This window comes from Balaenoptera ricei, chromosome 15 (assembly GCF_028023285.1).
Source record: "Balaenoptera ricei isolate mBalRic1 chromosome 15, mBalRic1.hap2, whole genome shotgun sequence".
In the NCBI taxonomy this organism is placed as follows: domain Eukaryota; kingdom Metazoa; phylum Chordata; class Mammalia; order Artiodactyla; family Balaenopteridae; genus Balaenoptera; species Balaenoptera ricei.
The window spans coordinates 75,020,910-75,036,927 of NC_082653.1; the positions used below are offsets into that span (position 1 = coordinate 75,020,910).

Below are 16,018 nucleotides of genomic sequence, written 5' to 3' on the forward strand. Positions count from 1 at the left end.
GTAATGTCCTGTTATAGTGGTTCACTGTCTGTGGAAACCAAGTGGTAGGTTATATGCATGGCTTGCAGAATCCACATAGCATTGTTTTTAAACTTAATTCCTTATTTTTTAAAAATAAACTTTATGTTTTAGTACAGTTTGAGTTTTACAGAAAAATTGAGAAGATGGTACAGAGGGTTACTGTATGCCCTGGATTGGCCTATTATTAACATCTTACATTGGTATATAGTACATGTGTTACAATCAATGAACTAATATTGATACATTATTATTAACTGAAGTCCATAGTTTAGATTTCCTTAGGTTTCACTTAATGGCCTTTTTCTGTTCTAGGATCCCATAACTTTGAGGAGTAGTCAGGAGGTATTTTGTAGGATGCACCACTACTGGAATTTGTCCAACGTTTTTCTCATAAGACTTGCGTTATGGGTTTTTAGGAGGAAGATCACAGAGGTAGAGTGCCATTTTCATCACATCATGTCAAGCTCCCTTGATTTTGACCTTGATCAGCAAGCTGTGGCAGTGTTTGTCAGTGTTTGTTTTCCCCTCTCCCCTTCTGTAGGAAAGTTCTTCCTTCCCCTCTCTCCTTTGGAAGGAAGTCTATATTCAGTGCGTATCTAAGGAGTGAGAGTTACGCTCCACATCCTTGAGGGTGGGATATCTGCATAAATTATTTGGAATTCTTCTGCACAGGTTTGTCTCTTCTTCCCATTTATTAATTTATTCAATCATTTTTATATCAGTATAGGCTCATGGATATTTATTTTATAACTTTGGGTTATAATCCAATTCAACTTTATTACTTTTGCCCAAACTATTCTAGCTTTGGCCATTAAGAGCTCTTTTAGTTGGCTCCTGTGTTTCTTTTACATACCCCCATCAATGTGTGTGTTTGGGGAGGGCGGGGTTTGTTCATTTTGGGCTCTTTCCTTTCTCGCACCACAAGAAGCTCCAGGCTCATCTTGTATATTTCCTGCCCCAGTCCTAGAATCAGCTATTTCTCTCAGGATCTGTGGTTTCTTTTATTGGAGAATGGTGTTAGAAACCAAGATCTGGGTGAAGGTGTGCTCGTTGCTACTAGGGTGTTGTTTGTTTTAGGCCCTCTTAGATGACAGAGCAAAGAAATACATGTCTATATATCAATACTAACCTTCGTATATACACGTGTAGGTAAATATTTCTATATGTACCATTTGTATCTATATTAAGCTAAACATACTGATGTCTCAGACTCTAATCTGTTACCACATGACTCATCCTAGTCTCCTCTCCTTGCTTATTTGTAAATTCACACTCCAATAGTGAGACTCTAATCCTAGCTCCTATTACCAGTCATCTGTTTACTTAATTGTTCAATTCCAGTATATGTAAAATATATAGCAGTATCAGAATTTTTAACCTAGAATACAGTGTTTATGTTTAGTTTCTGTTGCCTTTAGTCTTACAGGCTCCACTTATTTTTAAAATTACTTAGGTCAGTGCCCTTTCCACCCCCTCCCCTTCACTGAAGTTATTTCACACATTTGTAATTTAGTAGACTCTCTTGTCACAGTCTGCTCCTCTTCCTGGGTTCCCCTGACCTCCTAAATGACTTTTTAAACTTGCATACTTTAAGGTTCAGTATTTGTGTTATAAAGTTCTGTAGGTTTTGAAAAGCGTATAATGGCATGGAAACATGAATGAACATGTTTTTCTTATGCTTGTTTGCCATCTGTACATCTTTGGTAAGGAGGTCAGATCTTTTGCCCATTTATTTAATTGGATTGGTTGTTTTGTTATTGTTGAGTTTTAAGAGTTTTTAAAATATATTTTGAATACAAGTCATTTATCAGATATGTTTTGCAAATATTTTCTCCCAGTCTACGTGACCCGATTCTTCATTCTCTTACCTATGCCTTTCTCATTTTAATAAAGTTATCAATTTTTCTTTCATGGTTCATGTCATCAGCAAATAGAGGCAATTTTACATCTTCCTTTCCAATTCTGATACCTTTAATTTTATTTTTTTCTTGCATGATTGCTCTACCTAAGACTTCTGGTACTGTGCTGAGTAGGAGTGGTGAGAATAAGCATCCTTGTTTTGTTCCTGATCTTAGAGGAAAAGCTTTCTGCCTTTTACCATTGAGTATGGGCTTGTCTTACACAGCCTTTATTATGTTGAGGTATGTTTCTTCCCTGCCTAATAAGAGTTTCTATCATGAACGGATGTTGAATTTTATCAAATGCTTTTTCTGTGTCTTTTGAGATGATCTTACAACTTTCAAAATGTACCTTAGACTTACACATAAACTATAACTCTATAAAACTTCTAGAAGATAACAAAGGACATTATTCCCTTCCTCCCTTCCTCTCTCATGGCTTCTTTTGCTTCTTCATTTTCAAACCACTTGTTATGGCTGCTGTAGCCCCAATTTAGCTCAAGCATCCACCACCACTTGGTTCAATCTCAAGTGTCAAATTCTCAGGAGAAGACTTGCCTATGTATAAAACCATATCGTCTTTGAACAGAGATAATTTTACTTCTTCATTTCTTATTTGGATGCTTTTTTTCCTTTTTCTTGTCTAATTGCTCTGGCTAGAACTTTTATATATGTATGTCTGTTGATCAGTTGATTTATTGTGTTGTTCAAGTCCTTTGTTTCTGTAGTTATCTTCTGTTTGGTTGTTCTATCCATTATTGAGTATGAGATATTAAAGTCTCCAACTATTGTTATAGAACTGTCTATTCCTCCCTTCAATTCTGTCAATATCTGCTTCATATATTTTGATGATCTGTGATCAGGTACATAAATGTTTATAATTGTTGTATTGTCTTGCTGTACTGAACCTTTTACTGATATATAATGTCCTTCTTTGTCTCTTGTAACCTTTTTGATTTGACGTCTATTTTGTGTGATATTAGTATAGCCACTTCTCCTTTTGGTTACTGTTTGCATGGAATATCTTTTTTCATCCTTTCACTTTCAACCTATTTTGTCATTGGACATAAAGTAAAGCACTTGTAAACAGCATATAGTTGGATTATGGGTTTTTAAATCCGTTTTTCCAATCTCTGTTTTTTGATTGCAGAATTTAATCTATTTACGCCTCTGAGATCAGAAGCAGCAATTGATGGTCAGAAGACAGATCCCCAGTGTTTGGAGGACAGGGTCCTCAGTGCCCACCCTGTCTCCCACAGGCTGCATGCAGGCTGCTCCAGGAACATGTTTACAGCTGCCTGCTGTGGGCATGGGGAGTGAGGGGTGGGTAGCTACTGCCTGTCTAAACTGAAATTAACTACAATTTACAGTTCAAACCTTCCCCTCAAAGTTGCAAACCTTCAGTAGACTTCAGAGTTCCAAAATAGTTATGTCAGGCAAGATTCTGCCAGTATAATTTTTGTCTGGGTTGAGAGAAGTCTTCCTAATGCTTCCTACTGCACCACCTTCCCAGAATCCTGTACTCTTATATTTTAAAAGTTTTTACTTAGTTTAATTCTGAAGTTAATTGACATTGCTGTCCTCCTTCAGCACAATACAGGGACTTTCCAGTACTCTTTCCTGCAATTAATGCATGTTTTGATGGATCCATGTAAATCTCACTTGCATCCCAGTTGTTCCTGCTGGGTTCAGTTTCCTTCTTGATGACGTAAGTGGTAAACTTAGTCTTTTTTTCCCCTGAAACATCTTTATTTCACTTTTGCTCTTGACTGATAAATTGTCAGAGTAGAAAACTCTAAGCTGAGGTATTTCCTTCCAGCACTTTGAAGGTATCATTTTGTTGTCTTCCAGCATAATCTTTTCATTATCTTCTAGTATCTTACACCATCAGTGAGATGTCTGGTGTCATTCCTTAGTTGTAGTGTCTGCTGTTAAACTCAACAACCAGTAACATTTGTTAAGGTCACTTTGATAACACTATGCATGCATTAATTCATTTAATCCTTACAAAAAATCTTATGAGTCATAAATATTATTTTTCCTCATGTTCCAAAGGAAGACTCTCAGGCTAAGAGAGTACAGATCTTCTCCAGGGACAAATAGGACACAGAATTCAATTCCATATCTTTCAAAATTCAAAGACTACTTTGGACCACTACATTATACTATCTCTCAAATGCCACAGAGCAGTCAGACAGAGTGGGGAAAGGGAAATGTCTCTTGGAAACAAGGTGCAGTTTCCCATCCAGTGCTCACCAAGCAGCATCTCCTTAATCTTCACCAAGATCATCAACACTGAGAAAGTTTTTGCCGAATTTGAGTCCCTGTAGGTAATTAAGCACTGATCACAGAGGCCTCCCTCTTGGATATATAAACTCACAATCTGTAAAGAGAGGGAATGAAGAGATGTCACCTCCCACACCTTCCCCTGTTGGAATAAGAAGGGAACTGTATGTCTCCATTACGGTTTAATGCAGTGTTTTCCTAACAAAATCTACTGACTGAATATTTTCCCCTCTGTGTTACATGTGGAACTCATTCTTATCAGAGGCCTGATTGTTCCCAGTAATTACTTTCAGAAAAATGTCAGAGAAAATTGGCAATTTGGTGACACTACTGAGAGGACTTAGCTCTACTCCAACAGGATGGGGGATTAAGATTGAAACTCCAGAAACTGAGTTTCCAGATAAAAAATTTTTAATTGCACTTGGATATATCTAGAATTCAATCACATTGTTGTAGTTTTGCCTCTCAAAATGGTTCCCCAGGCAGCTGTGCCATGGGAATGCTACTTATCACCAGTAAACTCAGAAAAAGGTGGCAACTCTTCTCAACGTCTCACTGTCACAGGCAGTCAGGTGCACTTTGAAGTCTGTCTTTGGGATCTTTGCCTCGTCTTACCCAAAGAACAAACAATGCAGTTGTAGCTACAACAGGTGAGAACAAAATTCATAAACCTGGGAAATTCACTGTAGCACTCTTTTTTTTGTATTCCAAAGTCACTCTCCCTGTCACTACCTTAGGACTCCCTCTACTCCTTCCCAGTTAACATGTACTTCTGAGTTCTGAGAAGGTCTGGCAGCGCTCATTTTCCATCCTTTAACCAGTGCTTTTCTCGTTGTTTGGTTCCTAAGTATTACTGTATGTTTGGAGGAGCCAACTACTAAATAATCGATACTAAGATCACATAAAAGCCCTTCTTAAGAGTATGAAAACGAAAATGGTATGTATGATTCTTATTTTTGTGTTATTCTACTTTGTTCTCTATATGTGGACTTTGAGGTCTGGTTATCCAATAAAGGATTAACTTTACCCAAAGAAAGGGCTGACATTTGTCCTCAGCTTCCAGGAGGTGATTTCTAAGCTCTTGGAATGTCCTGCCTGACAAAAGTGTCTTTGCTCATCTGGAGGCACATTGGGTCACACTAGATCGTCTACGCTGAGTATGTGGTTTGGGGTGGGGGCTTTGGTCTCCACAGGACCTGCTCGACCTCCAGAGAGGCTGGAAACTAAGGTCAGCCACTCAGCAAGCAGCTAAGTCTAGGTGCACAAACCCCATTAAAATCCCTGGACACCAAGGCTCAGGTGAGCTCCCCAGGTTGGCGGTACTCCACGCCTGTTGTCAGACATCGTTCTGGGTGAAGGTAGCATGTTCCAAGACTCTACTGGGGGGAACGTCGGGAAGCTCCTTGCATGGAACTCTCCTAGGCTCTGCCCACGTGCCTCTTCCCATGGCTGATTTTAATCCCTATCCTTATGCTGTAATAAGCCATACTATGAGTATAACAGCTTTCAGTGAATTCTGTGGGTCCTTGTAGTGAATTGTCAAACCTGAAGGTGAGCTTGGGAACCCCTAAATTTGCAGTTGGTGGCAGAAGTGGGAGTGGTCTTGGGGGAACTCCTGAACTTTGTACTGGTATATCTGTTTTCAGATCCCAGCCTCACTGTTTTTCATTTTTCTTATCTGCAAAATAGGGGTAACTCTGTTTACAACGTTACTGTGGTAGCTAAATAAAGTGACATATATAAAGCATCTAGTATAGTGCCTTGCCTATAGCAGGTTCTTAATAAAGGATCTTCCCTAAAGGTGCTGATCATTTGATTTTTTAATAAAGAATACTACAGTATCATTTGGAAGAATATTTGTACAGAATACCTACAGTGTTGATTTTTTGCTTGTTTTTCTCTGTTTGCTCATTATCTCTTTACTTTGTATTATGGAAGATGAGGGTTAAATTTTCTTCTACCTTTTCTCATCACACACTTCCTATTCTCCCACCTTCCCAGCATACATATGCCACAATTTTATGCATTATTATGACCATATGAATAGTATTCACTGTTGAGCAGTGCAATCTTTTATGATTGCCGTTTGTTTCTGGCACAACTTTTTGGTTTTCCTGGAGTTAATATTTGTCTTTTTTTTTTTTGTCTCTTCTATGTTCTTGAGCTAAATCAACTCTTGAACTCTCTGCCATCATCTATTTCTCCTTTCAGACTTTCAGATGTGTTGAATTTTCTATCAGGTTCATCTTTTTAAAGGAGTCTCTCCAGGGGCACTTTCTGACCCACCTACATTGGACACAGTAGCTGCCCTACTGGGGTTTCTTTTAGCTTTCTCCTGTGTGGGATATCTTGTTCCTGGTTTTTCAGGTCTCTTTTTAATTTACTCCCTCATTCAGGTGAAGCATCCTCCAGTAGATTCCTGAGAAAGGGTATGTGGGAGGTGCAATTTATTGAGACTTTGGATTTCTAAAAATATTTTTATTCTCCCTACACATGTGATTGATAGTTTTGCTGGATATAGAATTCTAGGTTGGAAATTATTTTCCCTGTGCAATTGGAGCCCTGTCTTTAAGCTTTCAGTGTAGCTGTTGAGAACTCTGAAGGCCTTCTGATTCTTAATCCTTTGTACAGGACCATTTTTCCTTGTTAGATTTCCCTTTGTCTCCATTGTTTTCCCTCTGTGAAATTTCACTGAGATGGGCCTCAGACAGTATGTCTATTTTCATCCATTATGGACCCCTTCAATCTGGAAACTCATGGCCTTCACTTCTCAAAATTTTTCCAGAATTATTTCATTGAGGTACCTCCATCCTGTTTCTTCTCCTTTCTTTCAGGAACTCCTGTTATTTAAAAATTGGGTCTCTTGGGCTAGTCCTTAAATTTTCTTTTATATTTCTCTCCTATTTTCTATCTTTCTTTTTTACTCTATATTCTAGGAAATGTTTAAAATTTTACTTCTTAACTTTCTCAAGAATCTTTCATTTCCATTTCTATAATTTTAAAATCTAAAGTCTTTTTCATTCTTTGAGTGTTTCGTTTTATAGTGTAACTTTTAAAAATGAATACAGTAATCTCTCATTTCTCTGAGGATAATTGTTTTAGTTTAGTTGTTTGGATTTTTATTTTGTTTTGTCATTTCCTCCCTCCCCTAGGCTCTGTTTACTCTGTTACTCTTTTCTTTTTGTTTATTTTATTTCTCTTCCATGTTAAAAGTTTTCCTCAGATGATCGTCAGTTGTCTGCTCATATTTAAGTGCAAGACTAAAAAGCATACTGAGAATCCTAAGTGTGTAGACTGGGCTTGACTTTGTCTTAGAGAAATCTACCTGGGCCATTTCCTTAGGGAACCCAAGAAGTCTTCATGGCCACCAAGGGTCAGGAAGCAGGGAGTAGGGCTGTTCTGATCTCTCATTTTCAGTGTGACAGCCCTGTTCTCTGCTGTACCTGCTGTCCCATAGTCCATAGATTTTCTATTTTATTGTCTTCCTAGAATAAACCTCTTGTCTTCTGTTGGGGGGTGGGGTGGGTGGGTTGGGTAGGTGCTCAGCTGTGTGTATGTCCAGGGGGTCAGAAACCTGGATTCTAACAATTTCTTAGAATGTAAACCAATCTTTGGGCTCTTTTTTTGGTGGTGGGGGGGGAGTTGGGGCCTCTTCTGCCCCACTTCCAGGGGTGACTGGCACTACCAGTTTGGGGCCTTTGGGGAATTCTGAAGCATAAATTGGGTTGAATCTTGGATTTTTCTGTTTGCTAGATTAGGATTCAGCTCTTGGATCTGCTAAGCCAGTTATTGCTTATCTGTCATCTTTTAAGCTTCTGAAAGTTTGATACTGTTTTCTCCTCTCCTGACCTCTTTGTTTTTATAGGTTATATATCTTTTAGAAATACCTTTACAGTCATTTTAGTGAGATTTTAAGAAGCAATGAAGCAAATGCCTGTGTTTAATCTGACATCTTTAATAGAACCTTATTAAACATTTAAAATAATAAAGGACCTATTTGTCATCATTCTGTTTAATGAAATTTTCCAAGTGTGAAAGATGTGGAAGTAATGAGAACAGGGCCCTTTGTACCACAGTTTGATTGTTCTAGGTGGTGGGAGCCTGTAGAACTGGCCCATCTGGTCAGCAAGACCACACACACATCCTCAGCAGCCTGGCATCGTCTAGTCAGGCCATACTGTATTGCGCTTGTGGGTATTTTTGAGATCATCTGTGACCTTTTGAGTTTACTTGTAATTCTGCATAGATTTCCTCTTCCCTTACTGTTGGATTTGAGGAATTTTTGAAGCAGGGTGACCTCATGTCTCAGCATACTTAACCTCAAATTTTGTGATTTGGGGTTTCATTCCTCTGTTTATGCAGCTCCAACTTTCAGCTTTATTTTTGTGCCAATCATACTAAAATTTGCCCTTTTAGCTTCTGCCTTTTGCGTGGAATATTTTGACTTTTTCTGAGCTATTATTCAACGCAATTATTCTCACATTGTCTTGAGAGGGGGATATGTGTGGATGCAGTTTTGTCTTAGGGGTTTTATAGCTCAGCGTTAATTTGAGAGTAACCTACGGTTATAGACTGAGGGTTTATGTCCCTTCAAAATTCCTGTGTTGAAGTCTTAACCACCCCACCCCACCCCCCGCAACCAGTATGGCCATATTTGGGATGGGGTCTCTAAGGCAGCAGTGAAGGTTAAATGAGGTCGTAAGGTGAGGCCCTGATCTGATGGGGTTGGTGCCCTTATAAGTAAAGACACCAGAGCGCCCCCACCCGCATCCTCTGCTTGTGCACATACTGAAGATGGCACGCGAAGCCAAAGTGAAAGTGAGAAGGGGGCTGTCTGCTGGAACCTTCACTTTAGACTTCTAGCATCGAGAACCGTGAGAAAATTAACTTTTGTGGTTTAAGACACCCAGTCTATGGTATTTTGTTATGCAGCCAGGCAAACTAATACATCAGCCTTCTGTCACGTTTACTTGGTCTTCTAGTTTGTTTTTTTAGACGTTGGCAGTCTGAGTTGTCAGTTGTCAGATATTAGTTTATAGTTGTCATATCCATGCAACTAATTTCTTCTGTTTTAAGCCAGGGTAGAGTTCTGTAGTTAGGAGACCAGATCTTCAAGCTGCATTAGGAGTTAGGAAATCAGTGCAGTGGGTTGCAGCTGGCAGTTTTTTAAATGAAATACATTGCCTATAGTTTTGTGAAAGTTGTGTTTCCAGAGTATATGAATGTGAATGTGTGTACTAGATCAAGATATAAAATATGTTTCTTACTTTAGATTGTGGCAAAGAAAGAAGATTTTAAATCTATTGCTGTGCTCCAAGCTAATCTTTTAGTTCCTCTTGGAATATCCATGGCAAGTGATTCTCGTCAGAGTTTGAGGGAAAAGGAAGACCAGAATTGTGGACAATGAGGGTTCAGAGTTCAGACCTAGAGCTCTGAACCCCAAAAAGGGAAAGACACAGGGAAGAGGAGAACATGGTATCTGTTTAACTCGGCAAGCGAAGCAGGGAACCCCCAGGAGGACTCTTCTTAGCGGGGCCAAACTCCTGGGGGCTGGCTGTGAAGTATCACCTTTCTCTGCACTCCCAGCGCGCACTCACTGCACACGCCATGTTATATTATAACTAGTTTTTGATTGTCTGTGGCTGGGCCAAGTCCATAGTTGGCACTCCATGGATGTTAGGAGGAGGGAGGAATAAAAGGCAGGCATTGTTATCGGCCTTGTTTTACTGCCATCCGAGTTAATGACGTGTTTAATCCTGCACTGCTTGGGAAGTCGGCCCGCTTCCAGTCACGTGTGAACGTTGTGCCCTCTATCATGAGTGCGCTGTGAGCAGAGGCCACACTAGTCTATGGAGCCAAGAGCAACAGAATTCCATCCTGTCTCTCAAGATGTCGGGAGAACAGGTGGAAATGTTTTCATTGTATGGACTTCTAGCTTTGTTAAGAGAGGTAAGGAGGAAGAGGTTATAATATGTCAGGAATAGTCATGAAACCAGCAGTCTTGGCAGGATGGGGGGTGGGGGGGAACGGGGGAAGTGGCTATGGAAGCAAGTATAATGTGCTTTTGTTGGGCGAGTTCAGGGTGCAGTGAAGGCCTGTGGCAGGGGACTGTCACGGTCGTCTAAAGGGATTCAGGAGGACTTCCCAGAGCAAAGGACATTTATGAAGAGATTTGAGGCTTAAGTAGGTGTTAATCAGACAGAGGTAACAACATAGGAGTCACCAGAGGGGGCGGGTAGCTCATGAGCAGCCTCCAGTTGGAGATGTGACATTTAGACAGCATGTCCTAGGTACTGGCGCTCTATTCTGCTGCAGGCATAGCCGTCTCGTGCAGCCTGCAGAAGCTGGAAGCAGCCCAGACTGGAATCAGACAGTCAGTCAGCTGGCAGACTGTGGCCGACTTCTAGAAGTGAGGGCCTGCCTTAGGGCAGTGCCAGGATGTGGCCATGGAAGTACAGCTAAGGAAGAATTGATAAGGCCTGACCGTGTTTGGGGTATAAGCGGCCAGGGAAAGGAGGGGCACCTTTGACTCTAGTTTTGAGGTTCAGCACCCGGGGATGACAGTGATTACTTTCCTAGTGGTAGAGAACATTTGAGAGCAGTCAGTCTTGAGAGGGAAAATGATGGGGAATGTGGATTTTACATCTTGAGTTGTAGAATTCATAGAGCTCTTAGGGCAACTTTTCAAGGAATGGTCTTATTAGAAGAAAATTTCTCATGATTCATAGGTAGACTAAACTTTCCCATTTATGTGGCATTTTTTCCCTTAGAAAGCTCCTAGCTGTTGGGTAAAAAATTAGATGTTATTTAAATTCAGCATATTTTAATATTCTAAATCCAGGAACCTATATATTTTCAATATTTTTCTCAGCTAGGACATGAAATTGTTACTTATCTTGGTTCATAATCAGGCTTTTTTAAAAAACGGTGGCATAACAAAGATTTGTCCATTTATAAATCAAATATCAACGTGTTATACATTTACACGATTGAATGCCAAGTGGTTGCTTTGAATTAAAAGCCTTCACAATTCAATTTGTTGTTCCTTCAGAGCCTCCTCAACTTACTTTCTCTTTTCTTCATCGTGGTCATTATTCTACAGTGACTTTTGAGAAGCAATTTTCTTAAAAGAGTACAAATTGGATTATTCCCCTTTATTGAATTGAAATTCTTAACAAGGCTTTCCGTTAATGAGATATTGTATTCATGTTAGGCTAAAAGGGCTAGTTTGAGTCATTAAGTTAGCGTTTCAGAATTAGAAAGTCATCGATTAAAGCTTCACTAATAACTCAAGCAAAATTTAGTAATAAAAGGATTCCACTAGGTGCTGCTAACACAAGCATGAAAATTCATACCAGGGGAAGACTGGCAACAAGAGGAATCTGAATTAGCTTGACCGTTAACACATGATAATGCCAAAAAACTTCATTAATCTTCTTCCAGTGATACCGCTCAAGATAAACACATCCTTGACTTTCAGTTATAGGATGTATTCTTTATTCAGCGACTGGGTCTTCCAGGTCCAGCACGGAAGTGGTCCTAAGGGAAAAGAAACTGTCCTTTGACTGTGTATAGAACATTCTGCTTTGATACGGAACCATGTCTGGAGCGCAAAAGAATTTTCTTTAACATGATAGGGAGAAAATATCAGGCTCATTTTTGATTTTTTGATACTTACTTGACATTTTTTATGGGTGTTTTCAGTTCTGACCTGACTACTTTTTTTCTTGCCAGTTTAAGATTGGCAGAGAATGGTGGACGTGGATTGATTACAGCCGCTTCCAGGAGCTCATCCAGGAATATGAAGACAGTGGTGGATCCAAAACTTTCAGTGCCAAGGATTACATGGCCAAAACTCCTCACTGGGCGTTATTTGGTGCCAACGAAAGAGGCTTTGATCCCAAGGACACAAGATATCAGAGAAAGAACAAATCAAAGGATATTTCTGGATGTTGAGATTATCTGAATTTAGGATACCGAAGGACACAAACTGATTGCCCCAGAAGGTTCTCAGACTCCACTGTGATTTTTCCAAGGACAAATTACACAAATTATATTTCACATAGAGAAGGGTGTAAGGGGACGCAAGTCACATCCTGAGGCTCGGGAGACAGCAGCCGCGCTTTGAGTACCTGGGACTCAGCCTCACCGTCTCTTTCCAGAACTCAGTCCCTTTTCTGAGTTTACTTCTGAAAGAAAATCATTTTGAGGGGGAAGTACACAATCTTTATTCGTTTTGAATTATAATTAGGAAGACTGCCTAGAATGCCAACCGTGGGAGTGTTGTGCAGAGTGAATTTCTGTTCCTCTTCCCCCGTCATGGGCTGTTGGCCTTTGTCAGTTGTGCTACCCTGAGGTCAGTGTATCTGCTCCCTCTAAGATCTCCATCCCTTTCTTACATCTTAAGATAACACTTCCTGAAAGTAATTTGTCACAATTCTCAATTATTTTAAATACCACATAGGTTTCTTTAAATATTCATTTAGTACCAACTCTTTAGAAACTGATTTGGATCTAAAACTGTACTAGCTCTCATTCCATTCCCATACAGATTGCCATAGAAAGTAGTATGTGAGCTGGATTAGAGTAAAATCTCTCTTCTTCTGTAAGAGGAATTGTCATATGATGTCACTGAATAATTAGTCTCACAAATTAGCCTCACAAATTAGTGAAACAATGAGTACAATTTGTTTTTGGTTTGAAAAGTCAGTGTTTAAGCCTCTCATCACTACACATATAGCAGGTTTCCATCTTCTTTCACTCTTGTAGCCCTAGCTACTTTCTGCAATCTGTTCTTTAAGTTTCAAGTTTTTTCCTAGTTGAAAACATGACTAAATACTCAGTAGTTTTTAAAAAGTATTATAGTTATTTAAAAAATTCCTTTATCCTAAAATTTTAATAAAATATCTTTTGTGAAGACTTGGACCACACATTTTCTTTTGAGCGTTTATTTTAAAGATGCTTCTAGTCCCGTGGTTCTAAGCCCTGTCAGACCCATCTCCTCCTTATATTCCTCCTCTTATTCTCTGCTGAAGTAAAGTTCATAATAGTATAATCTACTTACTCATTTAGTTGAAAACTGGGCACTGTATTTATTTCTAAGTGATAGAGTCTCTCTGTGCCGTAGGATGAAATCAGATGTTCTTGAAGTCACCACATCTTCAAGCATGTGTTCAGTCTCCTGTTCTGTTGACCCCTGAGACAGACAAGAGACGGGAGTGGCCCAGGCCAATGAGGCAGGAGCTCACTGAAGCTCAGATGTGTTAATGGTCGTTGAGTAGAGATGGAAAATCTCTATTGAAACCTTAAATTAGAGCAGAGTATTAAAAAGCAAGAGCTCATGCTAAGGAGCGCACAGATGGGCTCCTGTTTGTGACAGCTAACTGTGCACACAGCTGTAGGAAGACCCCTCTGGGGCTGCCGTAAGGAGCAGGGCAGGCGGCAGTGCATGCGAGGCTTTGGACCGTCCCTCAACCTCTTTTTCAACCGGGCAACTCGCTTTTATTCTTTATGCATTGAGGTTCTGCTCAGGATTTAATTTGAACGAAGATATTCTGTTGCTTCAAAGAAAAAAAAACATAGCAAACCTCTCACCACCAGAATGAGCCCTCCTGACTCCATTAACTTTAGGCACATAAATGAGCAGTTTTTCTCCCTGTGCCACCCAGGAAGTGTTTGCTTTATATTTAAAAAAAATAACATGGCATGTTAATCCCAGTTCACAGTCACAGCAGAAAATTTTAAATGCCTAGGGGAAAAAAATACAGTGGAATCTGGATGAAAAAAATTAAATGTTTGCTGAGCAGTATTAAAATAGAAGAGATGGGGAAGCTTGAATATTCTTAGAAGGTGAGCAATTTGAAAAATAGCATTCTAGATGTCCAGTGGAAGTTATTGTTGGAGTTTGAGCAAGCGATCCTAAAATTCTGCTGAAAAACTAGCCAGGTAAGAATAGTTACAAGATTCTAGAAAAATAATTATTCAAGGAAAATTGCTTTACAAGATATTAAAGAATGTTGTCTAAAATAATTCAAACAACATGAAACGAGATCAGCTTCCAAAATGACAGAGTGAGAACCTCAGTGAACTCACTCTCCCTCTAAAACAGTGAAAATATGGGCAAAACAACTAAAATCAAAGAATTTTAGAACTCCGACAGTTTAACCAAAGCTTTGCCGTGAGCTGAAAATCATCTGTTAAGAGAAACTACTGAACCTCAATAAAATTAACAGTTTACTTCTCATCAGAAAGCATGGAGGCCAAAAGACAGTGGAATGGTATCTTAAAAGAGCTGGAAGAAGAGACTTTCAACCCAAAACTCTATGCCTAGCTTAATCTTCCTTCAAAATTAAAGAAGAAATTAAGACATTTTCAGATAAGCGAAGTAAAAGAATTCATCACCAGCAGACCTGCGTACGAGGAGGAGTCCTCAGGCCTTAATGAAAGTACGTTAGGCACTAACTTGAAACCACGTGAAGAAATAAACAGCACTGGTGAAAGTAACTACGTAAGTTTTACAGAAGACAATATAAATGTACTTTTGTTTGTAACTCCTATCTGTTTTATAAGATAGCTGCGTAAAGCAGTATTTATAAAACTGTGTTGATGGACTTAGAATGTATAAAGATGTAATTTGTATGACAGTAATAACATGAAAGAAGTGTGAGGGGAACAGAGGTATATTGGAGCAAGTCTTGACTACCCACTGTTGAAATTAAGTGGGTATGTTTCCAAAGCAGATGGTTTTAAGATGCTAATTGTAATCCCAAGAGCAGCCACTAAGAATAAATTTTAAAAGTTATAGTAAAAAAAATACGATTCTGCTCACAGTTTCAGTGTGTGGATTTTCCCCCCGACACCAAACAGTTCTCCAACACCAGCTGGGTGTCCTGCAGTTCAGCTTAATTCTGACACTGTCTACCTGGAGATAGCATCAGATCCCACAGGTTAAGTGCTCTGCCCCCCAACTTCAGATGCCAGTCACAAGTCCAGGTTGTCACCTGTGCTTCTGACCAACCAGCTATAGATTGGAGGTTCCCGTGGGTTTGATTAATGTGCTAGAGCGGCTCACAGAACTCAGAAGAACATTTTACTTACTAGATTATTGGTTTATTATAGAAGGGTATAACTCAGGAACAGCCAGATGGAAGAGATACACAGGGCAAGGTATGTGGGAAGGAAGATAGGACTTGCATGCCTTTTGCAAGCACGCCACTCTCCCAGATCATGTGTTCACCAATCTGGAAGCTCTCCAAACCCAGTCCTTTTGGGTTTTTATAGAGGCTTCATTACATAGGCACGATTGATTAAATCATTGGCCATTGGTGATTGACCTTAATTTCCAGCCCCTCTCCCCTCTCCAGAGGTCCAGGGGTGGTTCTGAAAGTTCCCAACCCTCTAATCACTTGGTTGGTGGCCCTGGCAATGAATCCCCTTCCTTAGGTTACCTAAGGGCTTTCCAAAAGTCGCTTCATTAACATAACAAAAGACACCGATGATGATGATGATGATGATGATGATGATGATGATGGTGGTGGTGGTGGTGGTGGTGGTGGTGGTTGTCGCTTAGGAAATTCCAAGGGTTTTAGGAGCTCTATACCAGGAACTGGGAGAGAATAAGTATATTTAATAATTTAATATTTATATTTAAATAATGTATATTTCCTACTGTAAATCACAATATCACAAAGAAATGAGAATTTAAAAGGTACACTAGAAAATATCTATTTAGAAGACAGTAACAGTAACAAAACAAAAATCTAAGACATTCAAAAAACAAATAGCACAAATGTCAGGCACAGATCTTGCCTTAT

The 16,018-nt window shown here is 39.5% G+C and overlaps 1 protein-coding gene across 2 annotated transcripts in view; it reads left to right on the forward strand.

Annotated features, from left to right (window-relative positions):
• Positions 1–16,018, forward strand: part of LOC132349231 (S-adenosyl-L-methionine-dependent tRNA 4-demethylwyosine synthase TYW1) — a 206,533-nt gene that overhangs the window by 139,995 nt on the left and 50,520 nt on the right. Inside the window, exon 16 of one of the 2 annotated variants that reach the window (XM_059897472.1) lies at positions 11,940–15,726. The exons of the other annotated variant lie outside the window; for it this stretch is intronic. Coding sequence (XP_059753455.1) covers positions 11,940–12,161 — 222 coding nt within the window. The 3' untranslated portion in view covers positions 12,162–15,726. Of the gene's footprint in view, positions 1–11,939; positions 15,727–16,018 lie in introns of those variants that run through there. 2 annotated transcript variants of the gene reach the window in all.